At 39.2% G+C, this 20,625-nt stretch overlaps 2 protein-coding genes across 2 annotated transcripts; one reads left to right on the plus strand and one right to left on the minus strand.

Annotated features, from left to right (window-relative positions):
- Positions 1 to 4,110: 4,110 nt before the first annotated feature.
- Positions 4,111 to 4,703, minus strand: LOC131432789 (uncharacterized). The gene is made up of 2 exons (XM_058599300.1): positions 4,469 to 4,703; positions 4,111 to 4,352 (listed from the first exon to the last, which is right to left on the minus strand). The coding sequence occupies exons 1-2, from the start codon at positions 4,670 to 4,672 to the stop codon at positions 4,176 to 4,178; spliced, it is 381 nt and encodes a 126-aa protein (XP_058455283.1). The 5' UTR covers positions 4,673 to 4,703; the 3' UTR covers positions 4,111 to 4,175.
- An 8,543-nt stretch (positions 4,704 to 13,246) lies between these two features.
- On the plus strand, positions 13,247 to 19,293 carry LOC131432206 (nose resistant to fluoxetine protein 6-like). Its single transcript, XM_058598340.1, has 6 exons — positions 13,247 to 13,517; positions 13,863 to 14,088; positions 14,163 to 14,327; positions 17,662 to 17,953; positions 18,014 to 19,112; positions 19,175 to 19,293. Exons 1-6 carry the CDS (start codon positions 13,277 to 13,279, stop codon positions 19,252 to 19,254), a joined length of 2,103 nt encoding a protein of 700 aa, XP_058454323.1. The 5' UTR covers positions 13,247 to 13,276; the 3' UTR covers positions 19,255 to 19,293.
- The last annotated feature ends 1,332 nt before the right edge of the window (positions 19,294 to 20,625 follow it).

Genomic DNA, 20,625 nt, shown 5'->3' on the forward strand with positions numbered 1-20,625 from the left:
TACTATATTCTAGACAAATGCTAAAAACGTAAAATTACACATTTTTGTTGAAGACTGTGTACTGTTTGGCTTTTTCCTTAAAAAGTTATTTAACATTTAAACTTTTATATACACTAACTTTAACTACTAATAGGAAGCAGGGTCGCAGACCAAATGGCACATACATATACTTTTTGGAAAGTTTAAATCAAGTACTATGAAGTTACGAAGTGTGTAGCGTGGCCTTTTCAAAATGAGTGAATGAGAGAACAAAATATAGAGTGCTTTTTTGACCATTTTTCTTAGGAAAAACGTACATTAATAAAATTGTTTATCTTCATATAACGCGTTTTTTGTGATATCGACCGAGTTACCTTCAGGCAAAAACTTTTGCAAGAAATTGTAGTCCAGGAATAAAAAATAGAGCATTCGTTTTAATACTTTTTCTTACTAAAACGACTCTTTTTGGTTCATTAAAAAGAGCTTTGCCGGAAATGTTAAAACATTGGAATCGGTCGTTAGTGTAGCTTTGGTGCAATGGTGTAATGATTGAATATAATTTCATGATGCATTCTTGTATGCAATTGATCAAACTAAAGAAGCCTGTTAACGTGCTCATTAAATTTCGACAAGTTTCACTTAAGTTATTTTAATAGAATATTCCTTATCCGTTCATTTAATTCCAATCCAATTCATTTAAAGCATGATATCTTACACCACTACCAGTACGCCAAAAAACATCGTTTAAATTCAAGTTTTCTGAGATTAATTTTTATGTGTGTAAGTGTAGCTTGAAAGGCTGAATCCTTTTTGTAAAATCATGTAGTTCTACGAAATACGTTCTAATGAATTAAGCCATACACTGAAAAAAAATAATGAAATTCACACGATTTCTAAATAAATAGTACTATTAAATGGACATCAGTTGAATAAAAATTTCGATTCAAAACCATCCTCGATGTAAAACTAAATTGGAATACTTTAATTTCAATGAATATGACCGTTTATTTATATTGACGTTTAGTTTTACTTTTAATGTATATTGAAAAATTAAGCACAGTGAAGTAACTTTATATTAAATTTCTGCTCCAAATATGCGCTGTTGGTGTTGGTGGTGAGAGTAGCGCTGCATATTATTTTTAAGAACACAAAAGAGTTGGTTGATAATAAAAATGCTGGAGCATTTGGTCGATGATAATATTACAATAAAATGCGTGAGTGGTTCAACGTTACATACGTTACATTCCAATGTTTTAACATTTCCGGCAAAGCTCTTTTTAATGAACCAGAAACAGTCGTTTTAGTAAGAAAAAGTATTAAAACGAATGCTCTATTTTTTATACCTGGACTACAATTTCTTGCAAAAGTTTTTGCCTGAAGGTAACTCGGTCGATATCACAAAAAACGCGTTATATGAAGATAAACAATTTTATTAATGTACGTTTTTCCTAAGAAAAATGGTCAAAAAAGCACTCTATATTTTGTTCTCTCATTCACTCATTTTGAAAAGGCCACGCTACACACTTCGTAACTTTATAGTACTTGATTTAAACTTTCCAAAAAGTATATGTATGTGCCATTTGGTCTGCGACCCTGCTTCCTATTAGTAGTTAAAGTTAGTGTATATAAAAGTTTAAATGTTAAATAACTTTTTAAGGAAAAAGCCAAACAGTACACAGTCTTCAACAAAAATGTGTAATTTTACGTTTTTAGCAATTGTCTAGAATATAGTAGACACTGAAAGTTATTGCGAAAAAAGTTATGTACAAAAAATTGATTTTAAGTGGTTTCGAAAGAAAATGCTTCATATATCCGAAACTATATGCGTTAGACCTTTAGCTTCTTCGGCAAAGTTTTTTCTCGTTAGAAATTCTAAAACTTTGTAGAAGACATCATTTTTCTATCTCTTAGGGGAATAAAGTTGTTGAAATGAACTTTTATCTTAGTAGGCTTTGCACATATTTTATTGTGATCAAATCACGAGGTATATTTTTGTGAATAAGTTCTCCAAAGAAACTATGTATATCGGTTCAACGGTTTAGCAGCTAGAGAATTAAGTTCACGTTTTTGTCGATTCAAACCACTGTGCAATGCAAAGGTCTTTGCCTTTAATTCTGACCTGACATGCGACAACTTCAATACCTGGTATCGATGGGAGGTTAATTCGAAAGAAGGAATAGCACTTTTTGATCCCCAAAAGTACTCCTCCGTAGGGATCATCTCGATCCAGGCGAATTATGTTAAAATCGTGGAAGTTGAGGGTTACATTTGAGGTCAGCCAGGTTTCACACAAAGCAAATGCGTCGCATTTCAAACTATTTAAGAGAACTTTGAAGGAATCAATTTTCGAGAGGATACTTCTGCTATTCCACTGTAGTACAGTGATTGCATCCTTAACCTCGTTCGATGTATTAGCCATCAAAGGATACAATCTCTGAAAGGAGGGGCCATTTTGCAGTCAACTGCTTCAAAAATGTTTTAATTGTTGGCATAAATGTCATCAACAGACTATTGAGAGGATCAGTGACATTGAAGGTTCTAAGAATCCAGTCCACAATGTTAGAGAATTTCAGTATTCCAGCAATTGATTGATTCTCAGTTTGTATTTTAGGGGTACTCGGGTTTTTTGGTGTACCGGGAAGTGCAGGAAACTATGGTCTGATGCTAAGTTCGCTAGACCAGGAGCCTTTTGCTTCGGTTTTTGGGAAGCACTTCGACTATTTGTAATTTTTTTGGTCCCCGCAATGGATATCCTTGGGCCTTTACAAGGCAGTTTAGGAGATGAGATCGTCCTTCTTTTCCTAGAACTGCTAGGCATAGTAAAGGATGATCCCTCTTGAGGGTCATCGGAATCATTCTCGTTGGTAGGCAAACAATCAAAGAGATTCATCGATTCGATAGGTGGCATGGTGTTCTTCAGCATCTCTGCGAAAGTTCGTTTGGAATGTTCTTTAAGAGATTGCTTCAATTTTTCTCCGCGCAGTTTGTACGCGGGACATGAATTCAACTCATGTGGGTTTTCCCCACAGTAAAGACACTTTGAAGCTTTTTTGCCACATGATTCGTCTGCATGTTCCCATTCACATATAATGCATCTTTGCTTATTGCCGCAGTAGGTGACTGTGTGACCCAGCTGCTTGCAATTGGTATAATTCATTACCCGCGGGACAAATAAGCGTACAGGTAAGCGAACCTTGCCCAGAAGGACGTAATTGAGAAGAGCAGATCCAGCAGATCCACTCTTCAGAAGGTATTCGCAGGTCAAACTCGCCTCACTAACCACGCCGTCAATCTCCACTTCCCAAGCTGGTATGTGAACGCGGTAATTCCTCGTAAAGGCATCATGGCTGTGTGGGTCGAATCGACATTCTATTCGCCACACTTCTGGGAACACTCCCATCGTCGACTTAACAGCTTCGTACAGGGCGCAAGCCAACGAAGCGCCATCATTACCGAACCGAGTGTTTAACAGGTAAGACGTATCCGACTCACAAGCAGTGCCAGCGATGGGTGATTTCCTAATGGCCGTTTTAGCGATTCACATTGGCGACAGTGACAGGCCTTTTTGCAGTTTTCCAAGAATTGCTAAATAATAATGATACACTGTCATCATTGAATTTTATTTGAATACGAACCATTGGGAAATCACCCATCATATAGAAATTTCCACAATTTAAAGATTAATACAAAATGGCTACCGAACGAAAGGAATTGCGCAGTTAGTTTTATAGTGCAAATTGAATGTGCAATTTGAAAGGACGTGTCGAGAGGACCGTTTGTGCAAAGCGAGTTGAGAGGACCGCAAATAAAATGCGTGTTGAGAGAACCGCGAATAAAATGCGTGTTGAGAGGACCGCGAATAAAATGCATGTCGAGATGACCGCGATTAAATGATATGCGCTTGAGGAATCGCAAGGCGTAAGCGTATTAAGAGGACTGCATTAATAGACCTACCTAGAATGCAAGAAAATATCAGTCCAATCTCGCAGATGATTTTCAATTATCAGGATAAATAGGAAATTTTTCGTTCGGTAGACCAAAGAGATCAATTATGCTCAGTCCTGAGAAACGACTTAAAAAACGTATCCACAATACATAATGCTTGATTCTAATGTTTCAGATTGTTGCCACAGTTCTATTAAGCTAAATTGCGTCTTTGTATTATTGGTCTCAAAAATACAGCAAGAGGTAGAATGTCATCTCCAGGAAGATATGTGCGTGCTCCATCTGCTACTCCAGGTGTTGATTCGGATAAGCTTATCCATGAAGGAACGTAGGTACGTGCTCCTTCCGTTCATCAAGTCGAAGAAGAGCAGTTTGGCGATGTTGAACACCAATTCGCACACTATTCGGTCATTGCTCCTGACTGTCAACTGGTATTAGAAGATCGAGTAAAGGAATTGGAGAATATAATCAGAGAAATCTCAAAATGCAACAACACACAGAGAGTATCAAATTCACCTCCCGTTCAAGTCGTCTCTTCACGTACCATTTCTGATGCTAATGCGGAAAGTGCCATCCGTTGGGATAGCATTACACCGTTTCCGAAAAACGTCCCAGCCACCAAGATGTGGGAGACGTGGACTTGTTTCATCGAGGATTTCGAGATAGCAGCATCATTGTCGAACATCAAGAACCCGAAGCGTCGGGTAGATTTATTGTTGTTATCCATGGGTGAAGAGCTTAAAAGCATAGTCCGTGCTGCAAAACTGCGACCGCATCTAGAAGATGAATGTTTTTATGAAAATTTCATCAGGAATATTTTTTTTTTTCATAAATCTCATCAGGAATATTGATCAGTATCTAAAGTCCATGACTGATCCGGCAGCCGAACACGAAAGTTTCTCAATCATGCATCAAGAAGACGGAGAGTCTGCTGTTAATTTCCATGCTCGATTGACAAGAAAGGTTCAACTGTGTGGCTATAGTCCCGATGATCAGGACCGCTTTGTTCGTACTCAACTTTTAAGAGAACTGCGGAATCAAGACATCAGGAAAACTGCTCGAACATATGGCCATGACACGAATTTCATCGTGCAATCGGCAACTCGGGCCGAAGCGTTTCAAGCGGAGTTGGCATCGTCTGTGATTGAGTCCAATGTGTTATCTGCCAGCAATAGTCGGTATAACAATACACGAAATCAATTCAATCGTAAAGCGGAAGACCAACGAAGGTTTGCAATCTCAGCTAAGAAGTTCAATTCAGACAGAACGACATTCTATGGTAACAGAATCCTACGACGAGATCAAACAAGTCGCCGCAATAGATGTTCTAGATGTTTTCGCGCATTACATAGAGGTACTGAATGTCCGGCAAAGCATAAGACTTGCAACTTGTGTGGGTTAATGGGTCACTTCGCGGCAGCTTGTCGCGAGCGTCGTGTGAACGTCGTAAAAGACGATGGTCCTCCACGTGACATACCCATAAAGAACGACCATGAACAGGTAAAAGACTAACCTACAAATAAATATGTAATATAACGAAAGATATTCGCCCTTATTCTGAATAACGACGTATTGATTTTTCGATCGAATGTGGTTCGATCGAATCATAGCTACCTTTGATTTTGCTAGCGTTATTGGGAATACGAATGGAATACGAGCGAAAAAACGATACGACGTTATTCAGAATAAGGGCGATTATATATGCATACATACATGACTTTTTTTCTTTTTCGAACTGTCCCTTATAGCAAATCAATGCTCTTTCGCTTCAAGACGATTTAATTGACTGTAGAGTTGGCTCGTCTACCCCGATACAATTTTTAATAGATTCTGGAGCAGATGCAAATGTATTGGGAGGCGTAGACTGGGATATTTTGAAAGCACAATTTCAAGAAGGGAAAGTTGAACTTGGTCCTCTAGTGGGAACAATGAATCGGAATCTACAAGCTTATGCATCGAATGAACCAATGCGTGTCGAATATGCTTTTACGGCAGCAATTGAAGTAGTTGACTGCTCAAAACCAAAAGTCATTGCTGATTTTCTCGTAGTAAGAGCAGGTAAACGATCCTTGCTTGGAAGGAGTACTGCCAGTGACATGAAGCTTCTGAAGATAGGAGATACAGTCAATACATTTGAATCAACAATATTCCCTAAAATGCCCGGTGTCAAAGTTAGGTTCAGCATCGACCACTCAATCTCCCCAGTGCGCAATGCCTATTATAATATTCCAGCTGCATATCGTGACGGCGCACGTCAAAGACTTGAGGAGATGGAGATACGAGGAATAATTGAAAAAGTTACAACCGCACCCCAATGGATTAGTGGTATGTCCGCAGTTCCAAAAGGAAAAAATGATTTCCGTTAAGTGGTTAATATGAGGGCTCCAAACAAAGCCATTAAACGGGAATATTTTAGGATGCCAACAATTGACGAAATGAGAATCAAGTTACACGGTGCCAAGTTTTTCTCCAAGCTGGACCTCTCAAATGCATACTATCACCTCGAGCTAGGCGAGGAATCGCGTGATCTAACGACCTTTCTTCCGGAAAACGGAATGTACCGCTTCACTCGCTTGATGTTTGGAGTGAATTGCGCACCAGAAGTGTTTCAGAGGGAGATGACACGCATTCTCAAAGACATCAAAAACAAAATAGTCTACATAGATGACGTGTTGATTTTCTCTGATAACATTGATGACCTAAGGAAAACAGTTTCACAAGTGTTGCAAATTCTAAGAACAAATAATCTTTCATTAAATAGTGCCAAATGCGAATTTGATCAAACCAGTATTAAATTTTTAGGTCATAAGTTGAATGAACATTTTCATATTGAAGAATCGAAAATAGGAGATATTCGGAAATTCAGACAACCAAACACTGCATCTGAGTTGAGAAGTTTCTTAGGCCTTGCTTCGTTTGTAAGTCCTTACATAAAAAATTTCGCAGATATATCCAGTCCACTGTGGGCTGTAGCGTCAACACAAAAGTGGAATTGGGGAAAGGAACAAGAAAGAGCCTTCGAGCTTATCAAAGATCGCATCATTCACTCTACGGTGTCTCTTGGCTATTTTTCAGAGTTTGACCGAACCTATCTGTATTCAGATGCTTCTCCGCGTGCTTTAGGAGCCGTGTTGGTTCAACAGAACAAAGATGGTGCATATCGTGTAATCAGCTTCGCTTCAAAGTCACTGACCACTACGGAGAGGAAATATGCTCAAAACCAGCGAGAACCATTGAGTGCCGTGTGGGCAGTTGAGCATTTCTCCTACTTCCTGCTCGGGAGACATTTCGTACTACGCACAGACGCTCAAGGGATGGCGTTCATTCTTAGAAGGGCACGCGAGGAATCGAAAAGAGCTTTAACACGAGCAGATGGTTGGGCTTTACGTCTAAGTCCGTATGATTATGACATAGAATATATTAGAGGTCATGAGAATATTGCGGACCCTTCATCGCGGCTGTACGATGGAGAAGACGAAGCTTTTAATAAAGAAGAAAGCCCTTGGGAAATACGACAATCGGAGTCACAGCTCTTCGAGTTCCTAACCGAAGAAGAAATACGAGAGTCAACAAAGAAAGACGACATTCTCCAGTTGGTAATTTGCTCACTTGACATGAAGAAGTGGCCGAAAGCTGTCCTTAGGTTTAAATCTATAGCACATGATCTATGTTATGAAGATGGAATTTTAATTAAAAATGGATGCGCAGTGATACCTCATGAGCTTCGAGAAAAGGCACTAAAAATAGCTCACTCTGGACATCCATTGGAAGCCAAACTTAAAAGCATTTTAAGAAGACGAGTATGGTGGCCAGGAATGGCAAAAGATGCGGAGAATTGGGTGAAATCATGCGCTGCTTGTGCGATTACCGGGAAGCCAGAACGACCAACTCCTATGCATAGATCATTCGCGCCCAAAGCTGTTTGGGATACGGTCGCAATTGATTTCAATGGGCCTTATTTAAAATTTGGTAGCATTTCAATACTAGTGCTGATAGACTTGAGATCTAGATTTGCTATAGCACGTCCTGTAAAGTCAACTAAATTTGAACACACTAGAGCGGTTCTTGAAACAATTTTCGAAAAGGAAGGTTTCCCAAGAGCTATAAAGTCTGAAAATGGACCTCCATTCAATGGCGAAGATTTCGCACGCTATTGGTCTGAACGAGGCATTCAAGTTTTATTTTCTACGCCATTTTTTCCACAGCAAAACGGCTTAGTAGAAGGATTTATGAAAGTCGTAAACAAGGCCATGTGTGCCGCAGTATCTACTGGCACTAACTACCAGAAAGAATTGCAAGCTGCAGTTCAAGCTTATAACGCTGCAGATCACACTATAACAAAGGTGCCCCCCGAGGAAGCCATGACAGGCCGGAAAATCAAGCGTGGATTGCCACTTCTAGAACGGGGAAAGTCTGATCACAACGAAAAAGATCTAGAAGCTCGAGATCGAGAAGCAAAATTACAGTCAAAGCAACGAGAAGATATTCGGCGTGGCGCTAAAGTCTGCAAAATAAAACCTGGTGATACGGTGATCGTCGAACGTCAATCGAGAGCCAAGGGTGACAGTAGATTTGGCATTGAACGATATGTCGTATCCGAAGAAAGGAACGGGAGTTTGGTCCTTTGCGGTTCCAACCGGCAGCAACTTCGTCGTCACGTTTCCCAGATAAAAAAGGTCCACGAATGGCGGCCGCTTGAGTCAGCTAGTAAGCAGGAATCGGCTAGCAAACAGGAATCTAGGTCACATATGAACTCTTCCCCCGATGGTGAGAATCTCCAACGCTCAACGAGAAGAAAAAGAACTCCATCCTATTTGTCGGAATATGTGCATGTAACCGAGCAAGCTTCGAACAATCTGCCGAGAAATTTTATAAGAAAATCGTAGGAATTTTGTTAGAAAATCTTAGTTTATCGCAAAAGTTGTGAGGAAATCGTTGGCTACAGCAAAGTCGCTTACTTGAAATAGAACAGATCTTGAATTATTGCTGAATAACAATTCTTTCAATTCTTGTTGAACTTCTTGATCGAAAATACACCTTCCTGCTTCGAGCTATACATGGAAAATGATTTGTTACTCGCGGTTTGGGATAGTATGTCAAACGATAAGATCATGACATCCTGTTTTTTTTTTTCATAGCGATATAATGTTGTTATACTACTTGTGTACCCATTACAAGCTTATATGCCAACATTCTTTTTGTTTTTTGTGGAGAAGAAGGAGGATGTGTGGGTCGAATCGACATTCTATTCGCCACACTTCTGGGAACACTCCCATCGTCGACTTAACAGCTTTGTACAGGGCGCAAGCCAACGAAGCGCCATCATTACCGAACCGAGTGTTTAACAGGTAAGACGTATCCGACTCACAAGCAGTGCCAGCGATGGGTGATTTCCTAATGGCCGTTTTAGCGATTCACAATGGCGAACGATCTGATTTGCTTGCTCGAGAGTTTTCACGACAACTTTCAACTTTTTCGCTCGAACTTTTGATATCTGGATAACGTCCGAGATATTTGCATCAAATCGAGTGATTGGTCGGCAGTTTTTGATGATAGGCACCGTCTGATCACTAGTATACTAGTCTGGTAAACTATCGAATGTGGGAGAACCTTTAGCAAGGAAAAACACACACGGCACTGCTTAAGAGCACGAAATAACGTCCGATTGATCGGAGAGATGCGGTACGAATGATTCCCCAAACAATTGAAATTTATAAACAAGCTTGCAATCTCCTCACCCTCACCCAGAGAAATACTGCTAAATCGCCGAGAAGATGTTCGTCATGTGCATTCTATTCCTAAAAAAGTTTTGGTTAATGAAACTGCATCGTATATTAGTGTAACAGACACTCTCAAACTTGTTTTAAGAAATAAAAACACTAGATACCTGTTGAAAGAATTGAATATTACGTCGACTGCTTGTACCACTGAGTTTAGCTTCTTCAAAACTGGAAATACTTCACTATTTTTTATATTCAATAGTTGCACTATTTATGTACCATTTAATTCAACTTTTTCACTGTCACGTTATTACACTTTCACAAAGTCACTATACTTTAATGAAGCATAACAAACGTTACAATACAGATACGCATATTTCGGAATGTTATTTACATCCTTCTTCAGTGTATCGGTTCTATAAGTGTTGTTCTTTCCTAATACTGTAAATTTGAATGGAATAGAATTTCGCTGTTGTTTCGTTAAAATTACATGAAAACGAAATGTTTTCTACTTACGGCATAATACGAGAAATAGTAGTCGTGAATGGCAAAATACAATTTTTACTAAGATTGTGTTCAACAAAGTGGTAGAATCACTTTTATGAACCCTATGAAATTAATGTCATGCATAACGACAAGCTAGTTTCAATTGAAAACTGTTTTGTACATACCACCTTTTTATTCTGGTATCCATACGACAGTACACAGAAATACATATCGCGAAGATTTTCTAACAAAGACTATAAAAACCGAAAAAATGAACTAATGAGCAATTACAGAAATGCATAGCAGACCATCAGACTCAACCTTCTCCAATTTGGATGAAACATGGCACATGGCTTCAGTATGGCAAACCATAAGTTTTGAACCGATACCGAGGTCAATCCGACTCACGACTGATTTTAAAAAGGGCGTAAATGCAAAAATATTTCACAAAAATTGTCTTTTTCAAATCGTTGTAACTCGGAAACCGTTAATTGTACAAAAATGGCGTTCAGGAAGAAGTTGTAGGGAATCGATTGGGCACTTTAAAAATAATATACACTGAAAAAAAAATTGATTTTGATAATTTTTATTTTAAAACTGTTATTAAAACCTACAGATTGATGGCTATCCCATTCGTGCCTTTTGAAAAATGAAGAAGTTACAGCTAAAACAATTTACAGATATTTGATAAATTTCAAGTTCTCGTTGAAAGATAATAATTTAAACAGTAGAACTAACGTAACTACGTCAAAACGAATAAACATATGTAGAATCAAAGAGGTGTGCCGGTTGACTACCTACTGTTTACAACTAACGTACGTACCGGCGAATTGCTTACCTAAATTCTACCTGTTTCACATATAAATAACTACGATGCATAGAACAGATATCAGTTTATAACAAATCTCTTTCGAAACAGTTACAATACCACAATATGGTTTTAACAAAGTGCGCATTACGGATTGCCTAAGATCGCTGTTTGGTTGGTATGTAGAATCCTAGAACATAAAGATGTTAGTAAGGATCACTATGATTTTCATCTTCATTTGTTCGCCAACTTGAAGTGAACTGTTAATATTTTTATATTATTTTTCTTACTACACAGTCGACCCAGCAACTGCTATAAAAATCAGATTGTCATATCACTGGTTCGTACATATCCTAGTCTTGCTGCTCAGCATGAAGATGTTCCTCTGGTAATACTTCATCACTCAACATCTATATCAATATTGCCAATCTTGACAATATTATCTTATTCCTGAATGAGTTTTTTTAAAAAACGGGCGCAGCAGCAAGTGACAGATTCTTAGAGTGAATTCAGCAGCTAGAAGTTCTATATGGAAGATCTATAATAGAGCAGAAACTGGAACAAACGTTCTAGTTTTATTTATTCGAGCAGCTCTTATGTTAAATTTAAAACTGACATACGATGCCGTTCTATTTTTCCTATATTTGAAACAATATTTTTCGCATTCTGCCAGATTTGAGTTTAAAAAGTTTTTTTTTGTAGATCACAAGTGATTTTAGAAAATTGAAACCAAAATGTTCACTGAGGTTTGGCCAACATATGAACCAAACATTTTGGAGCAGCACAACGAATGCTTCAAGGATTTGAAAGATGGTATAGTTATAAGTTACTACAAATGGTATTATTAATCATTTTAAATCGTTCCTCTTTGGCTTACTAGATTTTATTGGAGCACTGGCAATCGTTCGATTGAAAAATCCTTCTCGAGGATAAAAAAAAATGAAGCAGGATGAAAAAGCAAGAAATTATCCTCTAAAGGGGCTTGTCGAATGGATTGAGGTGTAGATGCACATGTTTTCGAAATTTTGAAGTTCTTCAAATTCTTTTGTATGCTCATAGGCAGAGGATGATTTCATAACGGTAAGTCCATTATTGCCAACACTTGTCGTTCGAGGTCAATTCCTGGTGGACTCGATAGATTGCTCAGTGTGTTGGATGGCTCTGTTAATTTATGTAAACCAGTACATGAAGTCAGCGTTTGAAATTTCAATTCAATTTATTTACGTGGTGAACATATCACCAGCAACAACTGATAATTTTTTTTCTTTTTTTATCTTTATTGGGAAATGAAATTGTGGCCACGACTGGAACAAAATTTTTTCACACTTTGCAGTGAAAAATTATGGAAAACACATATCCAAAACAGAAAAGCGTAATCGATAAATGAAAAGTTGATTTTAGATTTTAATTTCAACCAAAACAAAAAAAAAATTACCGAACCATCCGTAAGTTGACACCACTGCTTTACTGAATGTTCGGTAGTCGTTTGACATGTCAACAAAATTTCCATTACGCTTAGCAAACAATTGAATTACCGAACGGTCAGCTGTTGAAAATTCGGTAAAATATTACCGAATTCTGCGAAAATTTCTAAGTGTGTACGTTAGATACAAAAAAAAAAGAATTCAGGTTCAAAAACTTATCACTCTTTCAGTGGGTAAATTTTGAAAAGGCGCCCCATAGTACAGTAAGTCGTATTCACGACAAAAAATTTTAGCTACTAGGCATTAAATAGTCAAAGTATGTTTGACATTAAACGGCTTTTCTTATCTGTAAACTCTCAGTGACCATGACTAAGCCAAGCCAAATGTAACTTCAAATACTTATAATTCGTACCAAAACTATTCCAATAATTTATCGTTTCAAATGCTGATCAAGACATAAGTATTTCGTTGATCAATTTCATTATGAGAACAGTCTCTATCTTAAATCGCACCTAAACGAGTGGATCCATACGAAAGTGCTTTAATCGAAACGTTCCACCTTTCCGATGACCGTTGATCTACGGATGGATACGATGCCAGCGGGTAATCTCGGAGTCCGCCGATAGTGCAACTACTTGTCTCACTGATTACGTTTGTAGTTTTGTACAGTCATTCTCCGGACTGATAGCGAGTTTGTAGGATCTATTTGTAACTGCACTTATTCATGACCACTTGAAACCGATGCGATCAAACTATCAAAGAACAAACATTCGATGACGGCGTCGATTCCGTTCGTTCAGGGGGGGGGGGGGGGGGGGGGGGCGGTGGATCCTTTTACCAAAGACCAGTCAGTATATAGCATCAAATGTCATCAGAGCGCTTGATTAGTTCCCCGGGGAAGGTCGTACGGAGTGATGCAGTCTCTCCAGATGGTAACGATAGTGGTTTCGGTGGTCGTAGTGTTGGTTTGCCGTGCGGTACCGGGTTTCGGTCAGACGCATTCGGATGACGCAATTTCGGATGAAGTGTCGGGTGTGCAAACCATTATCGACAGTATCGGAAGTTTACTACTAAACTCAGCACTGAAAAATTCGACGAAATGTGATGTGCAACTGCAGGCAGCCCTAGTAAATAGCAGTTCGTGGGCTTTTCCGAGTAAGTGCAAAGTGCATTGATTATCAGCAGAAACTTTTAAGTGGGGATTGTGAAGAAATGTGTGGGAGTAATATTAGAAAACTAAGTACTTGAATTGTTGAGCTACTATCACTGACCGCTGGTAAATACTTTAAGTGAATTGTTACCGGCTATCTGTTTCTGTAATAACTCAAGTAAATTCAGGAAATGCAAACTACTGTGCCGGCCAGAAGTTTCTGATATTTTTAGAGCAGAGTGAAAACATAACAATTCGGATCACGGCTATGAAGAATCAATTTCAATCCTGTGATAGTAACTGTTACAAACAATTGCACTTCATTAATTTGAACTTTTCTATTTCCCAAGTGTTGGACGCCTGGGGTAAGATTCCGTCGGGAATTTTCGAGGGCAATTTCTACGATCTTGGCAGTTTCGAAGAATGCAGAAAATTTTCCTACGACACTAACAACGAGACACTAGGCGAAATACGCGGCCAGTACTGCCTTCTGTCGATTCCGTTCAATCTTGATAGCAACCGTGCGGTAAAAAATGGTGCTCCCATCGATGTTCGAGGTTTCCCTAGCAACTCGAAGTAAGTGGGGTGTTTGCATGCTATTCAATGATTCGATCAAATGTTTTGAATGCTATTGTTTTTTTTTGTTTCAGCAAGCCGGCTTTGAGAATAGGCACGTGTTTTCCGGATACCTGTGATGGCGAATATCTGTCTGCGTGGGTGAAGAATGTTACGGCTACTATGAATTTCACTTCAGATTTGAAGATCACATGTACGGAATCGGTGCCAGATATGGGCGCAAAGGAAATTGTTGCTATGTAAGTAAATCTAACAAAAATTTTGGAATAAGAAATTTATGAACTGAACTGATCTGCTGTAGTAGACCATTATAAATCAAATAATTAAAAGCTCCCCCCGGTGAAATACTTTAAGGGTTGAATGAAATCAATATTCAATTCAATTAAAGGTTTTGACACAGAAAACATTTTGAAAGAAACAGTTGCTTTATGAAATCAACAAAATCAAAAAAAAAATAATTTAAAGAGAATCTGCTCTTATTTCTAAAGAATTTTTCGTTGATCTCAATGATGTTCCAACTGGGTCAAAACTAACAGTTTCGTTATCGGTTGTTACCCGGCATTGCGCGGAAATGTTTCCTGATAGGAAGGCCGCAATGCAGTCTCTAGAAACTGTCCTGCCCATCGAAATATTCTGTATGTAGTGAAACAAGGCCCGTCAGCTCCCTCCACCTCTATCTGGGTACGTAACCGTCGTAACATTTAAAATGTTGAAACATTGGAAAATAACATTTCAATTTACTTAATACTCTCGTATCAAGCAAAGAACTAATGATTCTTCATGGATAGAATAGAACAATTAAATCACTTGAATAATATTTATGCTCATATTCCTTCAAAATTAGTTTTCCTTTCGCTAAGACATATCATCAGTGTATTTCATGTCTTTATCGGATCATTTGTACTCATAATAATCATAATTTTGACATTTCCAGTAGATTTTGCAAAAAAAGTGACTTTTCAATGTTAAACTTGGGATGCCAAAACTCTTGTAATACTTTTTAACACCTATAACTTACAGAAAGTAAAACATATAACGCTTCCTAACACACAAAACTTACCAAAGAGTAACATATGTAACGCCTCGCAACGGTGGTACATTTTGAAATTGTAACACCTAAAATCTACAAAAAAAAGTTACGCATGTAACGATTTGTCACGTCTACTATCTACAAAAGAGAATGTTATGCCTCTAACTTACAAAAAGCAACGCTTGTAATACTTCATAACGCATGTCACATTTTGTAACGCCTGTAACCAACAAAAAGTAACGCAATGTAACGACTATACCTTACTAAAAAGTAACGCATGTAACGTTTCGTAACGCCTGTAACTTAAAAAAAATGTAAAGCGTGTAACGCTTCGTTGCGCGAATAATTTACAAAAAAAGAAACGCATGTAACGCTTATAACTTACAAAAATGTAATGCTTCGTAACGTCTATTACCTACAGAAAAGTAGCGCATGTAACGCCTCGTAACACCTATATCCTATAAAAAAGTAACGTATGTAACGCTTCGTAACGCCTGTAACTAACACAAAAGTAACACATGTAACGCTTCGTAACGGCTTTAACTTGCAACAAAGTAACGCTTTGTAACGTCTATACCTTACTAAAAAGTATGAAATAGCGAATGTAACGCTTCATAACGTCCAACTCACACAAACGCATGTTCCTATACCTTACTAAAAAGTAACGCATGTAACGTTTTGTAACGTTCGTAATTTATTTAAAATAACGAATGTAACGCTTCATAACGTCCAAGGCACACAAACGCATGTTACATTTTGTAACGTATGTAACTTAAAAAAAACGCTTTGTAACGCCTGTGATTTACAAAATATAACGGTTCATAACGCCTAAAACTTTCTAAAAAGTAACGCATCATAACGCTTGTAATTTACAAACGAGCATTGCTTGTAACGTTTCGTAATGTACGGAAAAGTAACGCATGAAACGCTTCGTAACACCTATAGCTTACAAAAAACAAACGCATGTAATGTATGTAACTTACAAACGAGTAACGCTTGTAACGCTTCGTAATATCCTAACTCACAAAAAAGAAACGCATGTAACGCCTCGTTACGCCTCGTAATGTCCGCAACTCATGAAAATTATCACATGAAACGCTTCGTAACATCTAGAGCTCAAAAAAAGTAACGCATGTAATGTTTGTAACTTACAAACGAGTGACGCTTCGTAATGTCATACCACACAAAAAGTATCGCATGTAACGCTTCGTTTCGACTATAACCTACAAAAAAGTAACGCATGCAACGATTCATAACGCCTGTAACTAACAAAACAGTAACGAATGTAACGCTTCGTAACATCTATTACTTACAAAAAAGTCTAACTTACAACAAAGTAACGCTTTGTAACGCCTATACCTTACTAAAAAGTAACGCATGTAACTTTTCGTAACGCCTGTAACTTAATAAAATGTAACGTAGCTTACAAAAAAGTAACGCATGTAACGCCTCGTAACACCTATAATTTTCTAAAATGCAACGCATGTAACGCTTCGTAACGCCTATAATCTACAAAAAAGTAACGCTTTGTAACGGTTATTCATTACTGAAAAGTAACGCATGTAATGTTTCGTAACGCCTGTAATTTATTTAAAATAATGAATGTAACGCTTCACATTTTGTAACGCCTGTAACTCACAAAAAATAACGCTTTGAAGCACCTAAACCATACTAAAAAGTAACGCATCATAACGCTTGTAATTTACAAACGATCAATGCTTGTAACACTTCGTAATGTCCACAACTCATGAAAAGTAACGCATGAAACACTTTGTAACACCTATAGCTCACAAAAAAGTAACGTATGTAATATTTGTAACTTACAAATCAGTAACGCTTGTAACGCTTCGTAATGTCATAACTCACTGAAAAGTAACGCATGTAACGCCTCGTTACGCCTACAACCTACAAAAAAGTAACATTTGCAACGATTCATAACGCCTGTAACTTACAAAAAAGTTAACACTTATAACTTACGAAAAAGTAACGCATGCAGCACTTTGTAACGACTCTAACTTACAACAAAGTAACGCTTTGTAACGCTTATACCTTACTAAAAAGTAACGCATGTAACGTTTCGTAACGCCTGCAACTTAATAAAATGTAACGTAACTTACAAAAAAGTAGCGCTTGTAACTTACAAAAAAGTAACGCATGTAACGCCTCGTAACACCTATAACTTTCTAAAATGCAACGCATGTAACGCTTCGTAACGCCTTTAACTTACAACAAAGTAACGCGTTTTTTAACGGCTATACCTTACTTAAAGGTAACGCATATAACGCTTCGTAACGTCTGTAGCATACTCACATACACACAGACATTTTGTGATCTCGACGAACTGAGTCGAATGGTATATAACACTCGGCCCTTTGGGCCTCGGTTCAAAGGTCGATTTCCACAGTGGTTGCATAACTTTTCTATATGAGAAAGGCAACAAGGGAAAAGAAACAAAATGGCGCAACAATTTGAAACCAACTAGCTGCGTTATTCGGACCGGAATAAATGAAAAATAACCTACAATCCCCGATTTTCTTTTCCAGCGTGATTTTCAGTCTCATCGCCTGTTTGATAGTGCTGAGTACCGCGTACGAAGTGTTCGCTCTGGCAAATAATCGTGAACCTAATCCGTCGCTGGCAATGGGTTCCCTCTACACGAGCGGAATCAAACTATTTCAGATGGCGAAACGTCCTCCGGCTGCGGCACAGCAAAAATCCGAATTGATTGACTGTCTGAACGGAATCCGCGTACTTTCGATGGTGTGGATTATTTTCTGCCACAATTATTTGATGTTGATTGCTTCACCGCTGGACAACGCGATTGCCATTTACGATGTAAGAACCGATGCGTCGCCATGATTGACTGGCACAGTTTCTAATCCGCATCTCTTTCAGTGGATTAAATCCTACCACAGCATGTTGGTGGCGGCGGCTACGGTGTCCGTGGATTCTTTTTTCGTGCTGAGCGGAATGCTCGTCTGCTGGAGTATCATGAAAGAGTTGGAGAAGAAGCGGAAGCTAAACCTCCCACTGATGTACGTTCACCGGTATCTGCGCCTGACGCCGGCCCTGGCAGCACTGGTGCTGCTTTCTGCTACCCTTCTGAAGTATTTCGGATCGGGACCGTTCTGGAGTGGGTCAGCAGTGGCAACATTAAGTGACCCGTGCGAAAAGTACTGGTGGTCAGCACTGTTGTACGTGCAGAACTACGTTAATCCGACGGAGATCTGTCTGGGTCACACTTGGTACCTGTCGGTGGACATGCAGCTTTACGTCCTGTCACCGTTGATTATTTACCCTTTGTGGCGATGGGGTCGCAAAATTCTGATCGCAATCGTCATTCTGATTCTACTGTCCATGGGATGCGTTTTTGCAACGTACCGAGTAAACGATCTTCGGCTAGCCTACGTAGCTGCCGGTCAGAAGGCAAATCGGATGGCTCTCACGTACTATCCGACCCACATCCGAATGGCAGCCTGGTTGGTTGGGGTCATTCTTGGCTACGTGTTGCATCAAACGAAGGCTCGTCGGGTACGGATTGGGAAGATTGTTGTGTTTGTCGGGTGGCTCGCTTCGGGTGTGGCTATGGCTGCTATCCTTTTTGGTGATTATCCTCTTCAGCAACCGGATACCTACTCGAAACATCCGGCCACCGTCGATGCCATCTACGAGTCAACCAATCGGGTCATTTGGGCCTGTTGTATCAGCTGGATCGTGTTTGCGTGCGTCAACGGGTACGGAGGACCCGTCAATAGCTTCCTAAGTTTGTCGGCTTGGCAACCGCTGGGCCGACTTTCGTACAGTATGTATTTGCTGCACTTTCCAACGCAAGTCATGATGACCGGAACGCTGAAAAGCACGGCCCACTTCAATGACATTGATGCAGTTCACAAATTCTGGGGTGACTTTGGTTTCACTGTTACCCTGGCGACGGTGTGGTGTTTGTTGTTCGAGTCCCCAATTGTTGGACTGGAAAAGTTACTGTTTGGAACGCGTAAGTGTCTTGTTCATAATTATTTTATTGGACCGTATTGATAGTAAATGTTCTTATTTCAGGAAGGAAACCCAGTGATTCGAAAGCATTAGTGAAGGAACAGCATTCCAGAGAAATCGTTCCACGTTCGACGACAATTTGATGTAAACTGAAAATAAATCGATTCCGATAGCGAAATACGAAATACGAAAATAGTTTCGAACTCCCTGCGCACACACACACCGAAAGGAGCTGCACCATCGCCATCCTGATGGTGCAACTTCTGCGGTGAACATACCGCTTACAGCACTAATCTAATTATCAACGATGAGTTATACGCTAGGTCAGCAAGCATCGCCATCGGATGTGCTCCGGTCGGGTGTTCCATTTTTCCTTACGACATCGTCAAGGTGAAGATGAGCTTGCAGGAAGCACAAATGTGCCGAAGGAGAGCAAAAAAAAACGCTTCCCTTGAATGGATAGTAGCCGGGTTCATTTTCACACCGAAAAAAAAACCGTACCACCTTCGCTTCAAGTGAGGTAGCTTCTGCACGGAAATGAGATAAAATGCTTTCGCATGTTTCACCAGTTCAGCAAGGTGTGTGAGTGTGTGTGTGTGCTTTGTTCCTCTGAATACCGTCTGTTACGGATTTGACAATGGACGGGACAAGGAAGCTTGAGAGGCTATAGGGGGAGGGGGGGATCGACACCGGGTCGGAAATGAACAGTCGTGGAAAATTTATGGTGCATGAAACCACACCGCCGAGACCAATTTACTTCGTCATCACAAGCTGAGACTGCTGTCAAAGACGCAGGAGGAGAAAGAGAAAGGTTTCCTGGTGTAACGCTCAGGTGAAACGTCTCCGGTATTCGGTATTCCGGCAGATTAGGATATTTCTTTGCCGTTTGACTGTTGTGAAGCACGGTGACTGTTTCTAATTAGCACGAAAGGAACGACTTAATTCAGCATGGGTTCAAGTCTGAAAATTACGCCGCCACAATGGCATAATTGGGTTCAACAGTAGAAAATGGGAATGAGGGATAATTTAAACCATTTTCCATATGCATGGAAAAACTCCCCAATTATTCAACAAGTTTTCGAAAGCATGATTAAATTTCATGACACGGAACAGCGCATTAGCCAAGGTGGGAAAAGTCAACACACCTTAGGTTTAGGTTGGAAATCTAATTTCCACCAGCACAGTTCGAACTTAACGCAAAAACGATTCAACTTTGCAGTAATCTTTCCAAGCAGTAGTTTAGTGTCACAGTTTTTGAGCAAACTGAATTACGAAACATACCATTGCTGTCTTGCAGTAGGTTTTCGGAGTCCCGATAGGTGGAATGGCGCTAGAAGCTAAAGTAATACTGCCGTTAATACATTGGAACGTTAATTTCCGAATTCTATTAGATTATAACATTCAATAAGATAGAATGATAGGAAGAGGTATTACATGAATTATACTTTTATTATGCGCTTAAGTTACTAGGTGTATAGGAAATGTCTACTAAGCAACTCGCAGCAACAAGAAGC

Source organism: Malaya genurostris, chromosome 2, assembly GCF_030247185.1.
Source record: "Malaya genurostris strain Urasoe2022 chromosome 2, Malgen_1.1, whole genome shotgun sequence".
Classification (NCBI taxonomy): Eukaryota; Metazoa; Arthropoda; class Insecta; order Diptera; family Culicidae; genus Malaya; species Malaya genurostris.